General features: G+C 37.9%; 1 protein-coding gene across 2 annotated transcripts in view; it reads left to right on the forward strand.

The window, feature by feature from the left end:
- Nucleotides 1–23,638, forward strand: part of IL13RA2 (interleukin 13 receptor subunit alpha 2) — a 34,707-nt gene extending 11,069 nt beyond the window's left edge. The window contains exons 1-10 of one of the 2 annotated variants that reach the window (XM_040999914.1): nt 6,260–6,334; nt 7,370–7,489; nt 11,692–11,843; nt 12,892–13,045; nt 13,564–13,684; nt 16,542–16,726; nt 17,388–17,533; nt 19,085–19,229; nt 22,709–22,824; nt 23,518–23,632. In XM_040999914.1, the coding sequence (XP_040855848.1) occupies nt 7,399–7,489; nt 11,692–11,843; nt 12,892–13,045; nt 13,564–13,684; nt 16,542–16,726; nt 17,388–17,533; nt 19,085–19,229; nt 22,709–22,824; nt 23,518–23,568 (1,161 nt within the window). In that variant the 5' untranslated portion in view covers nt 6,260–6,334; nt 7,370–7,398 and the 3' untranslated portion in view covers nt 23,569–23,632. Of the gene's footprint in view, nt 1–6,259; nt 6,335–7,369; nt 7,490–11,691; nt 11,844–12,891; nt 13,046–13,563; nt 13,685–16,541; nt 16,727–17,387; nt 17,534–19,084; nt 19,230–22,708; nt 22,825–23,517 lie in introns of those variants that run through there. The other variant, XM_040999913.1, reaches the window with a different exon arrangement.
- Nucleotides 23,639–24,476: the final 838 nt, after the last annotated feature.

The raw sequence follows: 24,476 nt of genomic DNA on the forward strand, positions 1-24,476 counted from the left end.
AGATTTGGAAGCCTGCAAATCTGAATGTTTTGCTTGGAAGCTATATTCATATGATGTGATAGACCGGGTGAATTCTTAGTGACTGAATATTGATCTAGCAATGTGTCATGACTGAATATTGATCTAGCAATGTGTCAGTGTCTTTTGACTTATATGATCATTTTGCTGTATGGAATATGTATTCAAAGAAGGAGATGATTTATACTGAAATATATGTGTATATATATGAATATAAATTTTAGTATAAACTTAACTATGAATATATATGTTCCTGATTTTATACTTACATATTCCTGTTTTAATACATATGTATGCATATATTATATATATTCTTAGTCAAATTTTCTAGCACATAACTTATTAAACTCTTGGAATCTTTTAAATGAGAAGGGTCTGTAATAATGATCTTTTTGTAACCTGACCAGATGGGCTAGCAGGCTCCTGGATAGCCTCAGAATGGAAACTCCTTGCCAGGGAAACCGATTAAGTGATTAGAAGTTTGGTACTTTTAGCCTCACCCACATTCACTACATCATTTTTCTCCAACCCTCAGTGAGGGGTGAGGAGCTTAAACCCGTGTTGCTCACCAATGGCGGATTTCTAATCAACCATACCTACATAATGAAACTTCCATAGAAGCCAAAAAGGACTGGATAATAAGTTTTTTAGAGATTGTCGCAGTTGTTCAGTAGCTAAAGTGTATAGCTACGTGGAGAAAGCTTGGAAATTCTACAGCCTTTCCCCTAAGCCTTATTCTATGCATCTCTTCCATCTGACTGTTCATCTGTATTCCTTATAACATCACTTACTATAAACTGGTAAACTTGAGCAGGTGTTTCTGTATGTCCTTTGAACAGCTCTAGCAAGTTAACTGAAATTAAGTAGGAGGCCACAGGAATTTCTAGCCAGGCAGTGAGAAGTATGAGTGAGAATCTACTCTTTGTGACTGGCAACCTAAATGGAGAGCAGTCTTGTCACGTCACCCTGTTTTATTTTTCATTATACACCTATGATAATCTGATGTTTCTTGTCTGTCTCTCACACCAAGAGTGTAAGTAAATACTTTGGCTTCTTCACTGTCATATACCCAGTACTTATAGCAGTGCTGGTGATGTAGTAGGCTTCCCCAAATGATTGTTGAATTCTGAATATATATTAATAGAAGTATGTTGATCTTTGCTAACATGATTAATGGCATTTTATATAATACTGTTAGCTTCGCGTGCTTACCTTATGCACATGAAAGAAGATGTTGATACAATCAGCTTGAGGTACCATAGAACTTTCTATTTTACACTTTCTATTCTATTTTTACTATATAATAAGAGGATAGGGCATACTCTATTGATTTTGAAGTGGTAGCAAAATGTGAACATTCTGGATGGATAGTTTGCAAGCATGTGGGTGGGTAGAACAGTGTTAAGACTGTATCACTAGTTCAAAAAAAATTGTCTTTTAAGACGGTGTGTTTGCTTTTCAGCTTAATACAATATAAGGTATATTTATCAATAGTCATTTGAATTGTTCTAAGAAATATTTCCTAGTTGGTGACTTATGGATTTTTTTAAAGTTGCAAAAACAATTTTCAATGGGCTATAGTTTAAAGGCTTATTACTGCTTTTATTATTATTTGGAATATAAACTGACAAATATCTGATCAGCCGAGATTAGGGACAGAGTCTGAAATGCATAAACTGCTTCACAAATTAACTCTGTAAACTTGGATTTTACTATGGTAGTTCAAAACTGAAATTTCTTGTTCTGACAGTGCTTCAAGAAACTTACTAGCAAGGTGAGCTTTAGAATGCCATGCAGGAAACTATCCAATAAATGTGGAAGAGGGTAGCTACTTAAGATTTCTCTTTGAAGATTTATTTACTTTTATTGGAAAGGCAGTTTAGATTTACAGACAGAAGGAGAGACGGAATGATCTTCTACCCACTGATTCACTATCCAAGTGGCCACAAAATGGATGGAGCTGAGCCAATCTGAAGCTAGTAGCTAGGAACTGCTAGGTCTCCCACACAGGTGCTAGGTCTCGAGAATTTGGGCCATCCTATACTGCTTTCTCAGGCTATAATCATAGATGGCTACCTAAGATTTTACACATATATCTCATAAATTTCCATGCTGGTATGAAATCTTTGCAGGGATGTAAATATAAGCATATGGAATTGGATGTTAAAGTGGTATTTGTTGAAAAGAAATCATGCCTTACTTCAATCTGGCAGGTTCCAGACTTTCTGAGTATGATGCTGAGTCACAGCTGTGTTCCAGAAACTATGACTAGACATTTATCCATGTTTGATGGTCTTCTTAAGGAAAGATTAGTTGTCCAGGAAGTCAGTGCTCTTGAGTCACATCCTGAAATTCTGCATGGATATGCAGCCAATTAACTGATGCAATTTAGAATACTGTCCTAGGGATAACTTGTAGGAAAGGAAACTGAGCTCTGCAGATTGAGATTCATTGATTATTATTGTGTTAAATGGAGCATATTCCTTGAAATCAGATGTACATGTCTTTTCTTGCTTAGGTGGTATGGGGGAATTTTTTTTTTGAAACTCCAGATGCATAATTTTTAACATTGGAATAATAATACTATCAGTGCGGCTGAGAATTACACGGGATAATCCTATCTAATATCTGGCACAGAGTTTGATATCTAGTAAGGGTTAAATAAACTGTACTCCCTGCTAATATTGTTTTCAAAGATCACCCTGGCAAATCTGGTGCAAGAAGCTGGGACTCTCCATTGATGCCTTTCCTAGGTGACACCGTGTCAGTTTATCATATCACTCCTAGATAACATCTAAATCTGTAATCAGCTTGCTTTTCTTCAACTTCTACATTTCTATTTTCTTATTTTATTTTTCTCTAAACACTGTTATCTGTAATTTTGCCAATATTTTAATTTTTAATTTTTGTTACAATTTATGTATTTATTTGAACAGTAGAGCTTCAAGGAGACAGAGAAATCTTCCTGCTGCTGGGTTCCCTTCCCAGATAGCTGCAGCAGCATGAGCTGGGTCAGGCTGAAGCCAGGAGTGTGAAACTCCATCTGGATTTGCCAGCTGTGTGGCAGGGGCCCAAGCACTATCTTGCCCTGCTTCCTCAGTTGGATTAGTAGAGTGCTGTACTGGAAGCATGATAGCCAGGATTTGAATCCAAATTCATGGGGGATGCTGTTTTTCAGGCAGTGGCTTAACGCTGTGCCACAACACTAGCCCTTGGCAATATTTTTAGGTATTTTAATAGAAAGTATCGTAACACTGATTTTTTTTAACCCAATGGTAGCATAAATAACATACTCATATTGTTATAGGCATGTTATGTGGATTCTTAAATTTATTTATTTATTGAAAAGCAGAGTTACATAGAGAGAGAAAGAGAGGAGAGAGAGAAATCTTCCATCTGCTGGTTCATTCCCCAAATGGTCACTATGCCTGGAACTGGGCCTATCTGAAGTCAGGAACCAGGAGCTTCTTCCTCTTCCTGGTCTCCCACACTTGGTTGCAGGATCCCAGAGCTTTGTACCAATCTCCACTGGTTTCCCAGGTACATTAGTAGGTTGCTGGATTTGGTGTAAAGCATCAAGTACTTGAACTGTTGTCCATGTGGGATGCAGGCATTACAGGTGCGCCTGCTTTACTCATAACACCACAGTCCCAAACCCAATGCGGATTTTCTTAGTAGCTATCTCAGTGACATTGCAAAATTCCACTTGTAATTTTTAATAATTTTTTAAATCTCTGCAATTTGATCACTCACTGTATTTACAATTGAATAAATCTTAATCCTGATAGTTATTTCAGATAGTTTGAAAGATTCTTTTATTTTTATCAATATTAAGAAGGAATGATTCTTATATATTAAAAAAAATTCTACAGTTTTGTGTCTCTTGCTTCTTTTTTCTTTCCTTTTTGTCTTGGTTTTATCAGCTGTGCCTGGTTACACCACATCTTTAAACTCCAGTTTCCCTGCATGTAGCATGTGATACTAACATTATACACCTACAGATGTTACAAGAATTGAAGTAATTCTTTAGAAACTACGAAAAGCTAAACAAAGTGTAAGTAATTGGTTTTAGTGACACAAAAAGCGCTTAAAGAGAGTATAATGAATCATCACAGGAGATAGAAATTGGAAATTAGTATTTCTAGGTATGAAGTATAAACAGGTCTGTTTTGCTACACTAACAGGAATAAAAGCATAGAGTGAACGAAGTTATTTTAAAGCTTTGTGTAGTGGCTAGGTTGTCAGAAAGGAACCCTTCTTAAATATAGAGCATCTCTATTGTTACAGTACTTTCAAGTATGTTGTCTCAATCATCAAAACATCCCTACCATGCATGTATTCTTGTGGGACAATAAGGGCAATCCCTGTTCATGTCTTATGTCAATTTCCACATAGACAAGGATCGTGAGAAAAGCATGGTTATTGAAAGTGAGAAAACTCCTGTTGCAACATTCAAGATGGGGTCTTCAATGAAAGAGTTGCCAAAACAGCTAGCCAGTGGTGGCTCTTTTTTATACAATCTGGCTTGCTCTGGTTGGCTCCTTTCTGAAAACCAGATTCAGATATAAACAATCAGGGGAGTAGAATAACAGGAATAATAGCCAATTAGAAGGTAGAGATAATACCCAAACAGAAGGCAGGGATTGCAATCAATCGGAAGACAGGGATAACAGCTAATTGGAACTGAAAATGTATGCTAATGAGTCATGTTACACGAACCAACTAGGGAACCGAAAGTGTATGCTAATAAGACAAGCTGTATGAGCCAATCAGGTTCCTTATATTGGAGTATTCTGTTTTGAACGGAAATGTGCACAGTGCTCAGTCACGTCTGAGGTAACTCATGTGGGCTAATCCAGGACATGACTCCTAGAAATCCATTTCCTACTTTTGGTAAATGCATTGGGTTTATCCAAGATGGTCTGAGCTAAATTTTATGAAGGACACTGCAGGTGGAATAGAATAACTTTTTTCTTTAAAGGTTTATTTGTATTATTTTTATTTTTAAAAAGATTTATTTATTTTCATTGTAAAGTCAGATATACAGAGAGGAGGAGAGACAGAGAGGAAGATTTTCCATCTGATGATTCACTCCCCAAGTGACTGCAGTGGCCGGTGCTGTGTCATTCCAAAGCCAGGAGCCAGGGACTTCTTCCAGGTCTCCCACATGTATGCCGGAACCCAAGGCTTTGGCTGTCCTCAACTGCTTTCCCAGGCCACAAGCAGGGAGCTGGATGGGAAGCGGGGCCGCTGGGATTAGAACCAGCACCCATATGGAATCCCAGAGCACTCAAGGTGAGGACTTAAGCCGCTAGGCCACCAGGACAGGCCCTAAAGATTTATTTTTAAGGCAGAGTCAGAAAGATATCTTTCATCCACTGGTTTGCTCCATGGATAACTGCTGTGGCTGGGACTGGACCAGGCCAAAGCCAGGAGCTTGTAACTCTTTGGGTTTCCCACATGGATGGCAAGGACCAAGTGCTTAGGTCATCTGTCACGTTCTCAGGTGCATTAGCAAGGAACTGGATCCTAAGTGGAATAGCCTGGACTTAAACTGGCATCTGTATGGCATGTCAGCATGGCAGGTGGATGCTTAACAAGCTATGTCACAACACTGGCCTCTATACATAATATGAAAGATTATATCTTTGTTAGATCTTTTTCTTTGTACCAGATAGTAAGTTCATTTTAATCTATGAGAGCAGATCCATGGAAGATATGTATTCTTCCTTAAACCAAATCTACTTAACATTTATGGTGCCTTAGTTAGCAGCCATGATCTGGTGGATAGAGAAAAAGAATTTGTCGAGAGGAATTTGTTGAAAGAGAAATGGCATCCTTTTATGGTTTTATGAGGTGTAGGTTTTTGAAAAATAACGTGGTGTAGACTTAGTCTGGTTAGATAACTGAAGGAAAACAAACAGTGGAATCTCAGAGGGAAAGCTTTCATAATCCTAAATCAAACATATGGGACCCATCATAGCAGGGTGGAGGTAAACGGGGCTGGCCATCATGAGAGCCTTGTCCCACTTCTACTTTTACTAACTTGCTATGTAATAATCTTGGGCAAACGTGAGTTTGACTTTCCAATATATTACAGGAGGAAATGTGACCAACATTACCTTTAACAGTGCCTTTAACATTGCCTTTAATATACCAGATGATTTCAAAGGTGTGGTCTCCATGTACTGTGATGTCATAACTGACGCTTACACATCTCAGAACTTTGCAGATGGACCAGGTAGATGAAGAGGGCAGGGTGGGGAGAGAGGGAGCTCCTGCTGAACTAGTCCAGAAAGTGTAGAAAAGGTAGCCTGTGAGTGTTGGGATAACTTATCTTTAGTCCTTAAATTCCTGTGAGATTACTGGATCAAGGGATATAGATTTAAAGTATAATATGTGATGATTTTTCTTTACAAATACTTTTTTTGATTCAGTGTGTATGTGGTAGGCCCGAATCTTTTAAATGTTTGTCATAAAGCTAATATTCTTCATGAGTAAGATGATTAAATTGAATTCTGTGGCAGTGGAATGCTGCCACTGTTTTACGAGGTGATAACTTCAGATTTGCTCTTTAGAAAGGTTGTTCTCTTTGTAGGTGATATGGAAGACAGCGATTTGAGGCTGGAAAGATTAGACAAGGGGATCCTTGAGGGTGATGTTCTAAATTTAGGAAGTGGCAGTGAAAATGGAGAGACCAGATGTAAAAGGAAGGCTCTAACTACTCTCAAGTTTCATTTGGGCAGTTGGGAGGGTGATGATGTCATTTCCTGTCACAGGAAGTAGGGATAAAAGTGGACTGATTTGACTGTAGAAGATGATTATTTAATATGTTTTGAGAAGTTAAGTAAAGTTCTGAGTTATCTGAGCTTTCTGATGTAGGCTTTGAGCTTCTCAGGAGTCAGATAACTTTCAAATGCCCTTTTCCCCCTCAGAAGAGTATAATGTATCTGTGTGTTGTGATTGTTGCTATGGAAACTAATGATGTCATAATGCCCTTTATGCACCAATAAGGACACCCTGGTGGGTCTGCCTCTAGTGACAGGTTGAAAGTTAGATGAAGTTGCTGTATCCTGTTCCTACTATGTAGAAAAATATATGTGTGCAAGTGAGGAGTTATAGGGTTTTTTCTCTTGCCTAACTTTAGTTCTTGTTAGAGTTAAAATTAGAATCCCTCCCCCCATCTAATTGCGTTGGTTCCAAACTTAATTATTTCTGTTTTCAGGGGGCAGGGCGCAGTTACACTATTTCTGGGTAGAGATGCAGAATTCCTCAAAGTGTCTTAATCACATTTAGTCATTTGATTACTTGAAATAAGATAAATTCACAATGTTATATTTTTCTTTTGTAGGAGATTTCAAGATATTAAATCTTGGAGCAATGTCTTTCCTTTGTTTGGGTAGCAGATACCTAGCTATCTTTCTTATTTGTGCCTCATTTGGCTATACTTCTGCAGAGCTGGAGACAAAAGGTAAACTAACATATGGATTTTAATGGTATACTTTAGCAATGTTTTTATATTGTTCGAAAGAGAGACATGGGGGAGCAGGGAGTAGGAGAGAAGGAGAAATCTCTTATCCATCAACTCACTCCCCAAATGCCCCAATAGCCAAGGTCAGACCAGACCAGACTTGAAGCCACAAGGGTGAGAACTCCGACTAGATCACCCCATGTGAATGGCAGGAGCCCAAGGACTAAGCAACAACATCTGCTGCCTCCCAGGCTTTGCATCAGCAGTAAACTGGGATCCAGAATGTAGCTGGCACTTGAATCCAAGCATTCCATAGTCAGATGAGTTATCCATTGTACCACTGGCCCACCTGTTACCCAGACATTCCAATTTGGAATTGCAGGTGTCAGTAATATCCTTAGTACTGTACCAAAGACATGTTTCATTGGCATAGGTGTTTTGTTTCCTTGTAGTGTTTTTTTTTTGTTATTGTTTTTTTTTCCTCAACCATTATGCTAGTGAAAATGATTATGATTAAAAAACTATGTATGAATTTCAAAGTTTTCTTGCATCAAAATAAATATAGCTTTTTATTTTCCAAGCTTTTTAAGTACTTTCATGTGATCATGTGTTTTCTACATGCATAAAAATATATCCATATATGTTTATAGGCTTACAAAGAATTATATGTATTTATAATATCTATATTTATAAATGTATTTACATTAATTTTGCATTTATCTATATAAGCATTTAAATATATGTGCACACATCAATACACATATACTTAAAAAAACTTAAATTTTAAATTTTCTTTTAATATTTTTTACATAGTTGAGAGTGATACCTACCCATCTGGGCCTCTGATTAGGATGGAGAGGGTCAGGTACAGAGGAAGGTGGGTGGGACAAATATTCCAGTTTATTGTTTTCCTGCTGTGTCTGCAGAGAAAGAGGGAAAGGGGACTGCTCCTTGCTGTCAAATTACATCAGCACCCAGGGATGGGGCCAGTCATTTGATGAGGCCCTGTGGACCCTGATGTTGGGGAAGAGTGTTTCTGAGGGTGTCAATTCAGTGGTTTTGATAGTTCTGAGAAATTATTGATTTCATTGCTCTAGGCTTGAGAAAATCTTTGCAAGGTCTTTTGGTTGACAAAGTCCACCTTAATGCATCCACAAGCCTGAGAACATGCTGCTACCTTGCTAGGAGAATTATACAATCTGCTCTGCTTTCTGTTTTTTGATGAGGTATTCAACAAACTCTGCTGGCATAGATGAGCTGCCCATCATGTCCCTAAGGTGCATCTGGACATGCTGTCCACTGCACAGGCGTCAGCAACTGGGGAGGCCCAGTCCTGACACATGCACACCAAGGTCAAATCACACATCCTGTGCTTCTTTTCTTGTGGCCAGGATCTGAATCCAGTGGTCTAGTTGAGAAGTTCCCCAAGAAACCTTGCCTGAGATTACCTCAGACTTGCCTCGAGTGTGCCAGGTAGTGCAGGATCAAGTTCCATCTGTCACCTGCACTAGCTAACACACTTATTGGGGAATGCAACTGTCTGGACAATTCTGCCTGAGCCCCATATCTGACACAAATCGACGGGTGCTGCAACCCAGTCCAGCCTGCCTGCCACAGGCCTAATCCTCATGTGGTATTCCCTACAAGACCCATCCCCAGCCCTGATTTTGGTGCACACCAGCCTCTGTTGCAGCCTCTGCTTGGCCCAGCCCTTAGGACATGTGTCTCTCATGCATACACATGCATTCAGCTTGACCCATCTACAAATCCTGCTCTCATGTATGCCAACAGGTGCCATCCCCTTGTCCAACCTGGCCTGCTCTCAGACCTGGTTCTTGTGCTCACCAGCTATAATAAGTACAGCCTAGCAGGGAAATGCCTACAGTTCTGTCGAGCATGTTCCCAGACCATGATCTTGCACTTGCCAGAAGGGTCCAACTTAACATGACTTGCACCCAGTCCTTGCACTTGCCTAGCTCGACTAATCCATATACATTCTGGCTTTCATATGAACCAGCTAATTACAGCAGCCCAGCTCAGCCTGGCCTGCCCACAGTCCAAGCTCTCATGTTCAAAAGTGGAAACAACAGCCCAGCAAGGGAGTCCTTGAAGTTCCCCTACCAGTCCTACTCCCAGCAACCCATTTTGCGTATGTCAACGGATGCTGCTACCCAGACTCGGTTGGCCCCTAGTGTTGGCATGCACTAGTGTATACTGTGGCCTAGCTTCACTGGATTGCACCCATTCTGTCTCTCAATGGTGGGTACTACAGCCAAGCCCATCCAGCCCTACCTCCAGATTGGCTCTTATGTAACTGATAGGTGCTGCAGCCTAGCCCAGCTTGTCATGTACCCATTCTGGCTCTTGCAAATGCCAGCAGGTGTTAGAGCCTAGCCCAGTCTGGGCCACACCCATATCCAACCCACATGCATGCCAGTAGTTGCTGCAGCCTTGCCCAGGCTTATCTGCCCACAGCCCCAGCTCTCACACTCACTAATGGGAGTTGTACCCATTAGGGGAGTTCACAGAGTTGTCCTACTAGTCCTGCCCCCAGCCCTGATTCTTGTGTGTTTTGGTGGGTGTTTCAAACCATCCTGGCCTGGCCTACTCACCATCTCAGCTCTTGCTGGAGGGTGTCACAGCCGGGTACAGCCCACACACTGTCATGGCTGTCCTGTGTGCTAGAAGGTGCTGAGGTCTGGCCCAGCCTGGCTTGTTCCTAGACTCAGCCCACACACATTCTGCTGAGTGCTATAGACTTGCCTGGCCTGGCCCAACTCCAGCCCCAACTCTTATGATCCTCCGAGGGAGTTATGACTTAGTAGAAGAATTCCCCAAGTTCCCCTACCAGATGTGCTCCCAGGTCTGGATCTCAGGAGTATCAGTGGGGCAGTGACCCTGCTTGGCACGCACTGCTATCAGTCCCAGCCCTTACATGTGCTCTTGGGTCCTGCAGCCTGGCCCTCCCCGGCCTCCTCTCAGCCCCAGTTCCCGTGAGTGTCAGGTGGGTTTCCTCTCAGTTGAGTCCTATAGTGCACCCTGACTGCCCATCGCCACTCCAATCTCCGTGAATACCAGCTGGTGCTGCAATCCCACAAAGGCAAGCCCACAATTCCCTTCCTGGGATCTGTCCACCCAGATCTGGTTTTCTTGCAGTCTGTGGGTGCTGAGACCCAGCCTCACATGGCTCACCACTGGTATAACACTTGTGGGTGGGTATGGTGGCCTAGCCCAGCCAGGCATGTTCCCCAGCCCCAGCTTTTGCGAATGCCGGTGGGTAGCAGGTGATGTGCTTAGCCAACCCAAGTCGCCCATGTGGGCAGGTGCCTTGACCTGACCCAGAGATGCTCCCTTGCTTCCCCATCTCAGTGAGTATAGTGGCCCAGTCCATGGACAACTTCAGAAGCCATCCCCTCCCTGTCAAACATGTCGTCAGCAGCTCCCACTCCAGTATGTCCCCAGACACTATTCTCCACGCAATCTACAGCTCCCTCTCTGGCTTGGGACCCAGGGTGGTGTGTCCCAGCCTGGAGTTCGTGGCCTTCCCCACATATGTTTAAGGGGGAAAAAAGAGTAAGCAACTATTATTGCCCTTGTATAGATCATACAAATCTGGCATTAATCAGGCCCAGAATGCTCACCAGCTACTAGCTGCTTTTCTTCCAGCAGTGTAACACTTGCCTAGGTACAAGGTAACTTAGACAGCTGCTTGTAGCTGGGGCATATATACATCCTATACAAAAAGTCTACAATGTTTGTGAGAAATGTACATTATCTTTTATTTTCATGTTTCATAAACTTCTTGAAGTGTATATATATATATACCTCTTATATAATAAATATACCTCATATTTATAAACCTCTTGAAGTATATGTATGTATGAGTATATATACAAGATACATACATATGAGATATGTATATATATATATATACAGAAGAGATATATAAAAATATATATGTATTTTGTTTATATGCAAACAGTGCCTTGCTTTGTGACTGGCTTCATTCACTTAGCACTGATTTTTTTTTCTAGAATCTTCCATGTTGTAGAATGAATCAGTACTTCATTCCTTTGTTATGATTTAACAATATTCCATTACTTCAATGTATAACATATTTAATATATTCATCCATTGATGGGCATTTCAGAACAACTTATAACAATGTTTGTCATAAATTATTTTATTGATTTTTGTTTCAGTTAATCCTCCTGAGGATTTTGAGATAATTGATCCTGGATATTTAGGTTTCCTGTATTTGCGTTGGCAACCTCCAGTGTCCCTGGAAAACTTCAAACAATGCACTGTAGAATATGAATTACAGTTCCGAAGCATTGATGGTGGAAAATGGAAAGTAAGTAAAGCATACACTTGCACCTTCAGAGTGATCATTAGGTATTTTCTCGTGAGTCCTGACTTCAGTGCCCCTACTCCAATTTTTGTTTCTCAATAGTTCTAAGTAGTAAATAACAAGCTGTTATGCCTCCTTCTATTTCCTGGACATCCTGTCTCATCTCTTTTCACCCCATCCATTGTGACGATACCATTGGAAGTTCAGGAAGAAAAAACTTGATCCCGTGAAATATGGACTTCAGAAGCTTGTATGCATTTTACCATGTCTTCCAGTTAATTAGACATGAGTCTTCTGGGTGCTATTGGACAGTGAGGTGTGTCTGTATGAATCAAACCTTATTTGTATGCCTTCTTACAGGACACAGCATTGTTCTTGTGCATGTGTATTATATTGTTAATGAAAGTTTACTGAATTATTAGCAATTCACATATTCAACAAGCATGTTCTTTCAGCCATTTCTGTTGCGGAAGGCATCCTTTTACCTCCCTAACTTAATTTCAAGGGAAAATTTGAATCCAGTACAATATGTACTATACACTCTGTGAGGTAGAATACATATAGGGTTGATGATGTGGTGCAGCAGAATTATGATCTTCATCTTCCAGGAGCTCACAATTTGTTCAAATTTCAATGGTTACCTCCTAGAGTTCACTGTATGTGATTCTTGAAAATTTTGTATTACATTTGAAAAGTAGCATCATTGGCCATGTTATATATATGTGATTTGTGAAAATTATCTAGTTCCAAAGTGGTTACTCTGCGTTTTCTACTCCAGAGACTTCTTCCTCTTCCAGGCATTCCTATTTATTTATTTACTTATTTACTTATTTTTGATTTTTTGGCTGACTGACATGTTAAAATTCACATGCTTTCATAGAATGATGTGGTGTACAGGTGAGCTCTGCCAGAAATATAGCTGGGGCATTGTGTCAGGTAATCATCCTCAGGAGTATCTTAGATTGATATTACTTTCCAGGATATTAATGATTTAGTTCATCATACCAGGTATGTTTTGAAGTTTGACTTTTGTTTCTATTTTATCAAACAGACTGTCATCACTAAGAATCTGTATTACAAATATGGGTTCGATCTAAACAAAGGCATTGAAGCCAAAGTCCATACTGTTTTGCCAAAGCAATGCACGAACGGATCAGAAATTCGAAGTTCATGGTCAGAAGCTACATACTGGATGCCAGAGCAAGGTTAAGTCATAGATCTCTTTATAGATTTAATACTCTCAGAACAATATAAATAGGGAACAAATCCCTTAACTCAGTATGCACCTGATTGTACTCATATACACAATAGATTTTGTGACATTGTAACACGAAATAAAGTGTTTAGTAGTGGGTGACTACTAAACAGCAAAATTGCTAAATCAGCAAACGTGTTGGTAAAATTCATGTTTCTCATATTAATACAATTCCCAGGTTTGGAATCATTGTAGTGAACATGTGTTGGTATTTGCTTAACTACTTATAGCATTCCAGAATAGTAAATTTAATCTGTTATATGCTTATACTAATGTCATGAGCCCTCATTTTTTTTTTTCGTTTGGCATGTCCCACTTACACAATAACTTCCTTTTGAAATATTTTTGATTATGTTGATTGCTAAATGAAGCAGAAAGGTCAAATGAAATGAAATAAAATTGCATAGGAATTTCACAAGCGATTCATCAACGTGCTTTTCAAGTATTCACACTTTATTCATTTCTTAGGAAATGTGGACACTAAAATTCAAGATATTGATTGCGTGTATTACAACTGGCAAAATTTGTTCTGTTCTTGGAAACCAGGCAAAGGTATACGTTCTGATGCCAATTACTATCTGTTTTACTGGTAAGTAATTATATAATTAGAATTAAATATTAGAATAATATGTATCAAAATTAACCCACATTATGATTGACTATGTTTCCACTAAATGAATATGAATTATATTTGTGATGATAAATGCTTGTAATTATTTGTAATTTTCAATGGGAATAAGTGGGTTTAAGTTATAGATCCTGGGAAGCATTTAATAAGTAAAATAAGAAATGCCTATATCTGTACTGGATTACTTCTTCTATCCTTTACATGGAGGAATTTATACCCTAAAATTTTTGGCATACTCAAAAACTTTTATTTCCTTTTTATTTATCTGAAAGGTAAAGAGACAGACACATAGAGACCATGTCATATTTTATATCCTTGTCTTTTAAGTTATTTATTAAAATGGATCCTGTGTTTTTACTTTTTACCTGCTTACCTGTCTGAGGCTTTTAAATTTAAAACATTCTTGATTCTTCTGTTTACTTCATTCCTTAGTCATTTCACGATAATATGATCACCATATATTTTGCAAAATTGTACCTCTGTTATGGATTTCTCATCTCTAAGAACTGTTTTGCAGGCTTCACTCATTCCATACCTGGATGATTATCGTAGCCTACCAAATGATGAGCATTCTGCTTCCAGGCTCCACCCTCCTTATTCATTCTTTGCACTGAAGCCGACTTTTATCTTCCTACATTGCCATTTTCATATACCATTTCATATTCAAAACATTCAGTGGCAACTCATTACTCCCAGGATGAAATCTAGGCAGCCATTCAAGTCCCTGCCTTCCTGTATCACTGCACTTCCAACATTGTCATCTACTATCTAGCATGAATGTTCTATTTCAATTAGATTCAAATGTTTCTTCTTCTTCTTCTTCTTCTTCTTCTTTACCCGTGTTGTAATGTTTGATGTCTCTTGTGTGCCGTGCCATTTGGAATGCCCCCTTTCTGTTTCTTTTGTGAATTGTCATTCATTTTTGAAGGTTCATTTAGTATCCAATTTCATTAATACATTACGATCATGTCAGCTTCTGTTCATTTTTTCTCTGAACTGTTACTGTTTGTAACTTTATTGTCCAGATGGCATTTCTTTTTTTAAAAAAATTTTATTTTAAAATTTGAATTTTATGGTACAATTCTGTAGAGTCTGGGATTCCCCGTTTCCCCATTCCCACCCCTGACTGATTTTCTCCATAGTGTTACAACAGTATAGTCCTTCATAAGGAGTTATAATTTCATCACTCTATTTTTTAAGTGTGCCCCGACATTGCTGGTACAGTGTCAGACAGTCCATCATCCCATTGTCTAAACATGTCCAGCAGTTTCCCTTGGAGTTCATCCCCATCTCCAGATGGTATTTAAATGCTCCTCGTATGTATGCACTTCGTTTTTTTTTTCTGAGATTTTAACTTATTGATGGACATGAACTTTTTAAAAGTATTTGTTTTGATTACTTCTACTCTGCTATGTCCATAGTAGATGATCACTAATTAGTCATTGAATGAATGAAACAAATGGTGTTGAAATTTGTAAATTTATAGGTAATTACAAAAATATACACACTAATGAAATAATGAGAAAATAGAGAGGGAGTAACATTACTTTTTATTTCTATAAAATCATAATGTATGAATGATAAAATATAAGCCAACAATAATGCTGAATCTGAGTTCTAATCTCTATATCATTTCATTTGGTGTCTTTAGGATTTCAGCTTGTTAATCTAGAATTTGATGTAAAATTCTAAGTTTAAATTATTCATCAATTTCACAAACATAATTTATTGACTGTTGGGTGCTGTTCTAGAGGAAAAAATGACAAGAATTTGAATATGATAAAATCCCCACCCTCTCGTGTATTATGGTTCATGTTTACCAAAACTTTATCCTCACCTTAGTGTGGACTAAGGAGGAATAAATATTAACATTTAAGAGATTAGAAAATAAGGGAATCATGAATCTCCACCACTGGTACAAAAGGAAATTTATGTAAAATTATGGCTGGAACTCAAACTTTAACTCAGAAGTTTAGCCCTAAAATAAGTCTTGATATAAAATTAAGCAAAGTCTATATATTCGTATCAACACCTCATCATCTGCCACATCCCTCATTCAAAAGAGGCTTTTGACTACTTTTGTAGGTAATGTTATATTTTTCATTTCAAACTGCTCTTTAAGAAAATGCATCACTCATCTGTTGCTTTGGTAGTTGGTAGGGAAAACCCCAGCATTTGCAGTTAGCTCGATAACTGGGATGAACTTTAAATCATATACTAGCATTTCATATTTAGGAGAATCAGAAAATTATAGTTTTAATTAAATAGTTCTTCCTCTTTTTATGCCCACCCTCCCACAGTTGACGTTTCTGAGGTTTAGCTCTTGACATATGTGTTATATGCCTGAAGGTTTTCATTCTTTTTGGTAAACATGACAATATTTGTTAAATCTATTATTAAATAGTTCTTCTATAATAAATCTCCCAGTTATATGTAACAGGTGCTATAATGCTGTACTCTTTATATAAATCCTAGACTTTATTAATAAGGTACTTATTCTTTGATTCTGAACCCCTCTTGGTGACTCAGCATAACATAAGTACATGAGTAGGAATCCTTGTCATATCTTTGTGAAGATTTCCATCAGATGATACTGTCCATGAAATTATTGATTATGTCTGTTTTCCCATTGTTATACCTTAGTGCTTACCACGAGGACTGTCAAATAGTAGGTGCTCAATTGATACTGTATATGTTAAATAATATGTAAATGATATATATAAATGATATATAAAGCTATGTGTTGTCTTAAATGGAACCATGATATCTGAAGATATTGCTAAGTACAATTCTCACAATGCTTTTTTTTTTTTTACAGGTATGACGGTTTGAATCATGCATTACAATGTACTGATTATATCAAGAATAATGGAAAAAATGTTGGATGCAGGTTTCCCCAACTGGAGTCACCAGACTATAAAGATTTCTATGTCTGTGTTAATGGATCATCAAACTCCATGCCTATCAGATCCAGCTATTTCGTTCTGCAACTTCAAAATCTAGGTGATATGTCAACTTTAAATTTGAATATATTATTTCCATTTAGGCAATTTATAATCACCAAAGAAATTAGTTGTATGTAAGATAGATAGACAGATAGATAGAGGAATGCAACACCAGCACGAACAGTTATAAGAGCAACAGGTTCTAGAGTCAACCAGATCTTGGTGTAAATGTTGGATCTATCACTTTCTAGATGTGTGATCTGGGGCAATTACTTAACATAGGTTTGATTTCCTTATTAGTGAAATGAAAGTTTTAGAGGATCACCACACAGGTTTCTTGGGAGACATGAATGAGATTATGGTGAAGCAGTTTTGGCAAAGTGCTGGCATGTAACGGCCATCAAATGAGGTGATAGTAAAAGTAATACTAAGTACTGAGTTTGAACTTCTAGTTTCCAATGATGCAAAGTATAAAAATGATTGTAATGATGTGAGTCTTCTCACTATTGCCTTAGGTTAAAATACTTGTAAATGTGTGACTCATGAAAAATATGGGTTTCCAGAATAATATTTCTGAATGAACTCATCTAGGTTAAATTACAACTTAGATTTTAATTCTTATCAGAGGAAGCCTGGGAGGCTTGTTATCATTTGTCCCAACCATTGAATAAGGGCTGTTGCTGAATTTCCCACTGAAATGGTTTCCTTTTGTTTTTCAGTGAAACCTATACCACCAGACTATCTTGACATTGATGTATCGAATGTACTTGAAGTCAACCTGCAGTGGAACATACCAAGAGGACCCATTCCAGCCAAGTGCTTCATCTATGAGGTTGAGCTCACTGAAGATGATACTCCCTGGATTGTAAGAACATTGCACTTATTTGGGAAAATCATGAACATGACATTTTAAATAGTAAACTTAAGGATAAAGAACAGTTGCTATCCGTATGAGGAATATAATATTAGCTTCCAGAAGGCCAGATAATCTTGTTGACAAAAGAATGTGGTTTAGAATTTGAAAGTACAAATAATCATACAAGGTTTTTTTTTTTTTTTCAAAATGTTATTTGGGAGACAGAGAGAGAGAGAGAGTCAATCAGTGAGCCTGTATTTATTGATTCTCTCATCAAATGCCTTCACTGGTTGAAGTTAGAGTGAGGCCAAAGCAGGAAGCTGGAACTCAATCTAAGTGTCCCATGTGTGCAGCCAGAACTTAATCACTTGAGCCATCACTGTTACCTCTCAGGAAGTACATTAACAGGAAGTTGAAGATAGGAGCTAGAGCCGGGAAACCTAACTTCTAGGCCACAAGCGTACTCTAAGCGATTTGAAGGCTAAATAGAACTATGGAGATAATCTGGTTCATTGTTTCCAATATTGTGTCAATAAACCAAAATTCCTAAGGACCTAAAATGGCTTGTACAGAGAACTCAGGTAAAGACAAAGCAAATCAAAACACCACTTGAGTAAGAATTGTCATGTCAAAATTAGAGTAAGACAGGGCTGCAAGAGGATTGCATGTGCCAGGGAAAAGGACTAGCTAACAGGAGCGTTCAATGGTTGTAAAACTAGCACCAACAAAATGGTGATGTCTTTAACTTTGCACCTTGATCATTGGTTTCCAATTAAAGATTATGATGATGCATAGGTGGGCCACCGGTACTGATTAATTCATTTCACATGCAGATAACAAAGCTGATGTTAAATTGGCTTATTCGGAGATGAACTGACTAAAAATTACACAGGTCTAATTCCCAGTTCACCAAAGTCTAAACTGCATTGTACTGTTTCCAAGAGAAGTTACAACAAAATTAAACTGTTATTTGGATGAAAAAACTGTTCAACTCTTTGAAATTCAAAATTGAAGTAATTACCGCAGTGAATTTTTTTTCCCCTGTGAGATCACTGAGACTTGTATTGTTGTTATAGCTGAAGCAGTAGTTTCACAACAACTACAAGTTTACACAGATCTTGATGCAGGCTAACCAAAATAATATGGAAAAAAGGGCTACATGTACACGAACTCCACAGTTTCCATAGAGACAACATTTATGTGACGGTGTTGTCTTAGAGTAATTCAGTGTATTTAATATTCTGAAGTTTATGAAATCTGAGAAATTGATTCTAGTACAAATCCAGGTCATTACAGCATTCAAAGTTGCTGAAGAATTCGGCCCCCTCTTACAAGTGATCCATTATTACTATAGAAAAATGTTCAAGTGTAGATTAGAAAAAGAACAGTTTTTAAGTCCTCCATGCAAAGCACAAAGAGATAATTACTGATGGATTACATTTTTCTAGTTTTTGATACATTTGTTTTATGTAACAAAACTTACTTTGAAACTAACAGATGGAATCTGTATAGTTGTATTAGAGCAAAACATTAAATCTTAATGCTTTCCTTGATTTTCAGACCACCACATTTGACAATGAATTGTACGTCATTAGAACATCAAACGAAAGTCAAGAATTATGCTTTTCAGTAAGAAGCCGAGTGAACATCTATTGTGCAGATGATGGAATTTGGAGTGAATGGAGTGATGAAGAATGTTGGAGAAGTATGTACTGAAAGAACAGTAACTTAATAATAGAAAGAAATTGTTTTCCTAGGAATGCTAATTTTCTCTCAATGTGTTTTGTAATTGTGGAAATTGATAGCTTTTGCACTATCACTGTCAGGAAAGGGTAAGTTAGCTACTAGCTCAAACAGGTTTATTGACTAATATTCACTTAGAACTAGGTGTCTTGTTATACTTCTATTTACCAGTATTCTTACTTTTACAAGTGTCAGTAAAGAAAACCTGCTAGTTCTGTTGGGGGCAGAGCAAGAGCATCTTTTAAAAGATTTATTTATTTGAAAGGCAAAGTAATAAAGGTTGGGGAGGGAAGGAGATAGATAGGGAGAGAAAGAGAGCAATCTTCCATCTATGGACTACTCTGCAGATGGTCATAATGGCTGGGCCTGGATTGAGCCAGAAGCCAGGAGCCAGAAACTCCATCTCACTCTCCCCCACGGGTGGTACATCTCCAAATATTTGGACAATCCTCCACTGCTTTGTTATTATCAGGGACGTGGGTCAGGAGCAGAACAAGTAGGACTTAAAGAGGCACTTTTGATAGAATACTGGTGTTGCAGCTGGAGGTTTAACTTACTTATACCATCACAACACTGTGCTCAGAAGCCTTAAAATAAATGATTTATTTATTTATTTGAATGGCGGGGTGACACACACACACAGAGGCATCTACTAGCTGGCTTACTTCCTACATGTCTACAATGATAGGTAGGTTAAAGCCAGGAACCAGGAATTCCATCTGGGTGTTCCAGGGACCCAAACATTTAGGTCATCTTCTCCTGAGTCCCCAGGCTATTTCAGGGAGCTATGTTGGAAGTACAGAGTATCCTAAACCAAACACTTTAGTAAGTGATATAGTAGCTATATCCACTGTACCACGACACCCAAGCTAGACACATATTTTAATCAACATATTCTTATGTTTTCGGTTTGAAGATAATAAAAATCTTAAAGCAAGATTAGGTCAGCATATATTGTTTGAATGTCTAGTTCTATGTCCAACTAATGGTTTTCTAATTAAGCTGTCATGGTTAGTAAAATTCATATCCCACTGGCTCCCAACACAGACTTAAAGTGACTTATTGTAAAAGACATTTAAATTATATAGCAGCATAAAATATCTGTAAAGGAAAAATATAATTGTGCTTCACAATGTACTAGCTTTATCTGTAGAAATTACTAATAATTGTTCAAAACTGAAGAAAAACAGCATTGCTGTTTCAAGTATATATGGATGCTCCATAAATACATATGCAGATATAAAGAGAGATAATATTTGTATCAGTGATTCATCTCCTTTCATGTGATATTTTTGCTATAGTGAAATCTTCATTATCTCCCTATGAATGTAATACTATCATCATTTTTCCCATATTTATTAACCACCTAGGCTGAAACTCTTGAATATTGGAGTTATAGCAGTAAATAAATGTTTACCCTCATGAAACTTATCTTTTACTTCCAGGTTATGCAATAAACAAAGTTAAATACATTATACAATCACCAATGCTATGGAGAAAAACAAAATAGGTCAAGGGAGAACTCAACTGTAGCCAGAGGATATATGAAATTAGAACATTTAGTGGTTTCACACATTTCATGTTTGTCACCACTATAAGAAATCAGGAAATTATAGAGAATTATGTTCTGAATTGCATCTTTTATGAAGCAGTATTTGTGTATAAAGTATATAAGCTTTTTAGCTGCATCTTCAAAATATACGTCCTTTTATGTGTTTTACACTCTTGTCAGTGATATTGACAATAGGTTTCTTGTGTCCTGATGAATATATCTTGGCAGATTTTTAAAAAATATATTATTTATTTATTTGGAAGAAGAGGAGAGGCACACACACACACACAGAGGGGGAGTTGGGCTGGAAAGAGAAGGAGAAGAACTGAGAGCTCTCCAACCCAGTGTTTCACTCCCCAAATGCCATTAAAGCCAGGAACCGGGACCCCACTTCAGGTTTCTCATATGGGTGGCAGGAATCACTTGAGTCACCACTGCTGTCTCCCAAGATCTGAAATAGTGGGAACCTTGAGTCAGGAGACAGAACATTGCTCGAACCCAGGCACTCTGATTTATGATATGGGCCATGTAACTGCTAGGCTGAACGCCCGTGACTTTGAAACTGAAAACAAAGCATGTTTGTCTTTTTTTTTTTTTAATCACACGTCTAAATTCTTGAGCCTATTTCTTACTGGATGTTCCAAGTTATATAAAAATAGGAAATAACATTTCAGAAATAAAAATATAAACCCCTTTCAGGACTAATTCTGTATAGGAAGAGCAAGTGGAAACGAAGTGAAGAAACTCCCCGCTTTCCACTGTTAATTTTGCTTTTGAAACAACTTGCATTCTTTATTTATGGATCATATCCTTACAAATCTTGACTGAACCGAGCATGGGAATTTGGTATAAAAATAAGATCTTAAGGGAATGAAACAAAGAAAATGTTCAAATTCAGGGACGTTTGTAGATCTGGATCTAAGATTCAAGGTGTTCTAAGTTACTCCCAAACAAGCAGATTTGGGAAAGACAAACTTAGTGTAGTTTTTCTTTATTGTTCATTTTTTTTGCTTCACAGAAGAACCATTACACGTTCAGCTCTATAATAACAAATCAAAACAGAACAAAACAAAACAAAATGTATCCCTCCCTTTAGTTTCTAAAGTGTCAGCTAACTTTAAAAATGTGACCTTGGGTGTCTTAGGAGCTGGCACTCCAGAAGCTCACAAACCAAATTGGAGTGCTGGTTTTAGTCCTACTTCCAATCCAGCTTCCTGATGATGCTCCCATAAGGCAGAAGGTGATGGCACAAGTACTTAGGTTCCTGCTGCATATGTAGGAGTCTCTGATGGAGCTCCTGGCTCTTGGCTTTGTCTTGACTCAGCCCTGGCTGTGGACATTTGGGGAGTAAACCAGAAGATACAACTCTGTCTATCTCTATCACTCTGCCTTTCAAAAAATATATTGTTTTCAAGAATCCTTAAAAGATTAGTTCCATACTCACGCAGGTATTTCAATAAAAACCTACTCATGCTCGCTGCAGCATAATATAAGTAAACACACGCTCTACTGAGTGTTGTGAGATACATAGCAGATGTTTATTTAATCACATGGCTAATATTTTTGTCATTTTAATGAAAAGTTTATGAAGTCAAATCTTAAATTGATATTAGGAAATATTTTGCTTTGAGGAGTTGTCTTTCATAGTGAAGTTAAAAGCTGCCACAGTTTAGTAGTGTAGTAATTTTCTAAAAAAAAAAAATGCACAAATAAGTGAAATGTTATCCTCAAATGCAACTGTGGTTATCTATGCACTGATAAACATGTTAGGTGGTTGCCATGTTTAACTTAGTTCTTTACTGGTTACTAGGAAGTTATAAAGTAATTCGTTTTCATAGATAGTAAATAAAATTTTGAACACTTCCCTCTTCTGTGATTTTTAATCCCAGGTGATACATGGGAAGAGACTCTGTTTTTTTTTGTGATACCATTTATCCTTGTGGCATTTTCTATTTTGATGACAACTTGTCTGCTTCTGTTTAAACAAAAATATTTACTGAAAATGGTAAGTTGCATAATATAAAGTTTGGTCTGAGACATATAACAAGGAGATGTTCTGCTGACAGGCATGTATCTTATCATGTTTGCTCATTGAGTGTGGATTTAGAATTGAACCTGTGTGCTGATGTCTTCAGAAGATACAGTGCTTAAAATATTAACACCACAGGCTACATTTTGTAGGGAATTTACTTTGTCACAGAAAATGCTACTGGCATCTCAATTAGAGAAAAATTTAAGGAGAGAGTCATGGAGTAAACAGAATTGGAAGAAATGAGAGAATGGCTTAAAATGGTCGCAGACCTACACATATCACCAGTGTGCCACGGGCTCTGATCATACACAGTGGTAAAACATGGGGCCTTTCCTTGGTCAGGCTCATTGTTTAGGTCAGGGAGACTGCATCCATACAAGCAATGTAAGCTGAGATATTGTGATTTGGGTCGTATTGATAATGCTAGGGAATTGGAGAAAGTGTGGCAGGAATCACTATAAATTGATGGGCCTTAAGGAGGTGTTGTGACACGAATAAAGATATCTTAATATCATGTCTTTAAAGGTAGCATTGTGGATGAATGTGGAATGCTTGAATTTATGTCCCTGTGGGATGCATTTTTTGCTGGTTTCTCTGAGTTATTAATTCTCAATACAGTTGTTTGTATTATAACTTGTTAATTATTTTGCTCTTTCGAAATTTCAGATCTTTCGTAAGGAAAAGGAGGCTTTTCCTCATCGAACATCACTCTGTTGACTTACCAACTTTCACTAATGTGGTAAAGTGTTAAACATGAGTGTCATTAAACATTTTTTTTTGCTTCAAATTGTGGATGCATCTTATTTTAAAGCATTGTTGTATTTAATTGGGTTTCAGAGTATTCAAGCCCTCAGCTAGACTTAAACTGGCTGAATACTCTGCACAAGTTAGAGTGCCACATGCAAACCAAGAGATGGGTCAGATGTTAGCCAATGACATATTAGTAAGATGGTATGTTTTCACAACTGCCACTGGGCTTCAGTGACACTGCCAAATGCTAGAAAATGACATTCTAGTTTGTTCTAGGTGTTACTGTTCGAAGTTTCATACATTTTGCCATGGATGGCATTATTTGGCTTTAAAGATGATGTGTGGAGAAGATTAATAAGAAACAAGAAGTTTTCAATATATTCATAATCCTAAATGCATGTTATATATTTCATTAGAAAAAAGAAAGTACAGGACTGCAGAGCTTAAAAGGCTGAAAATAAGGGCTGGCATTTGGCCTAGCATGTAAGACACCACTTGGAGTACTCACATCCCATGCTAGAGTGCTGGGGTTTGAGAATCAACTCCACTCCCCCCTTTTAAAAAGATTTTGTTATTTAATTTGAGAGGCAGAGTTACAGAGAGAGGGAGATGCACACACACATTCATTCACCCATACAGATCTTTCATCTGCTGGTGTAGTCCCAAGTGACCACAGCGGCTGGAGCTGGGCCAGCAACTCCATCTGGGTCTCTTACATGAATGATAGTGGAAGTACAGGGTCATCTTCCACTGCCTTTCCAGGTGACCTGGATCAAAAGCAGAGGACTAGTACTCATATGGGATGATGATGCTGCAGGCAGCATTCTGACTCCAGTTTCCTGCACTCTTGGAAGCAACAGATGGTGGTGGTTTGA

This window comes from Ochotona curzoniae, unplaced genomic scaffold (genome assembly GCF_017591425.1).
Source record: "Ochotona curzoniae isolate NIBS_2020 unplaced genomic scaffold, NIBS_Ocur_1.0 scaffold_1852, whole genome shotgun sequence".
NCBI lineage: Eukaryota > Metazoa > Chordata > Mammalia > Lagomorpha > Ochotonidae > Ochotona > Ochotona curzoniae.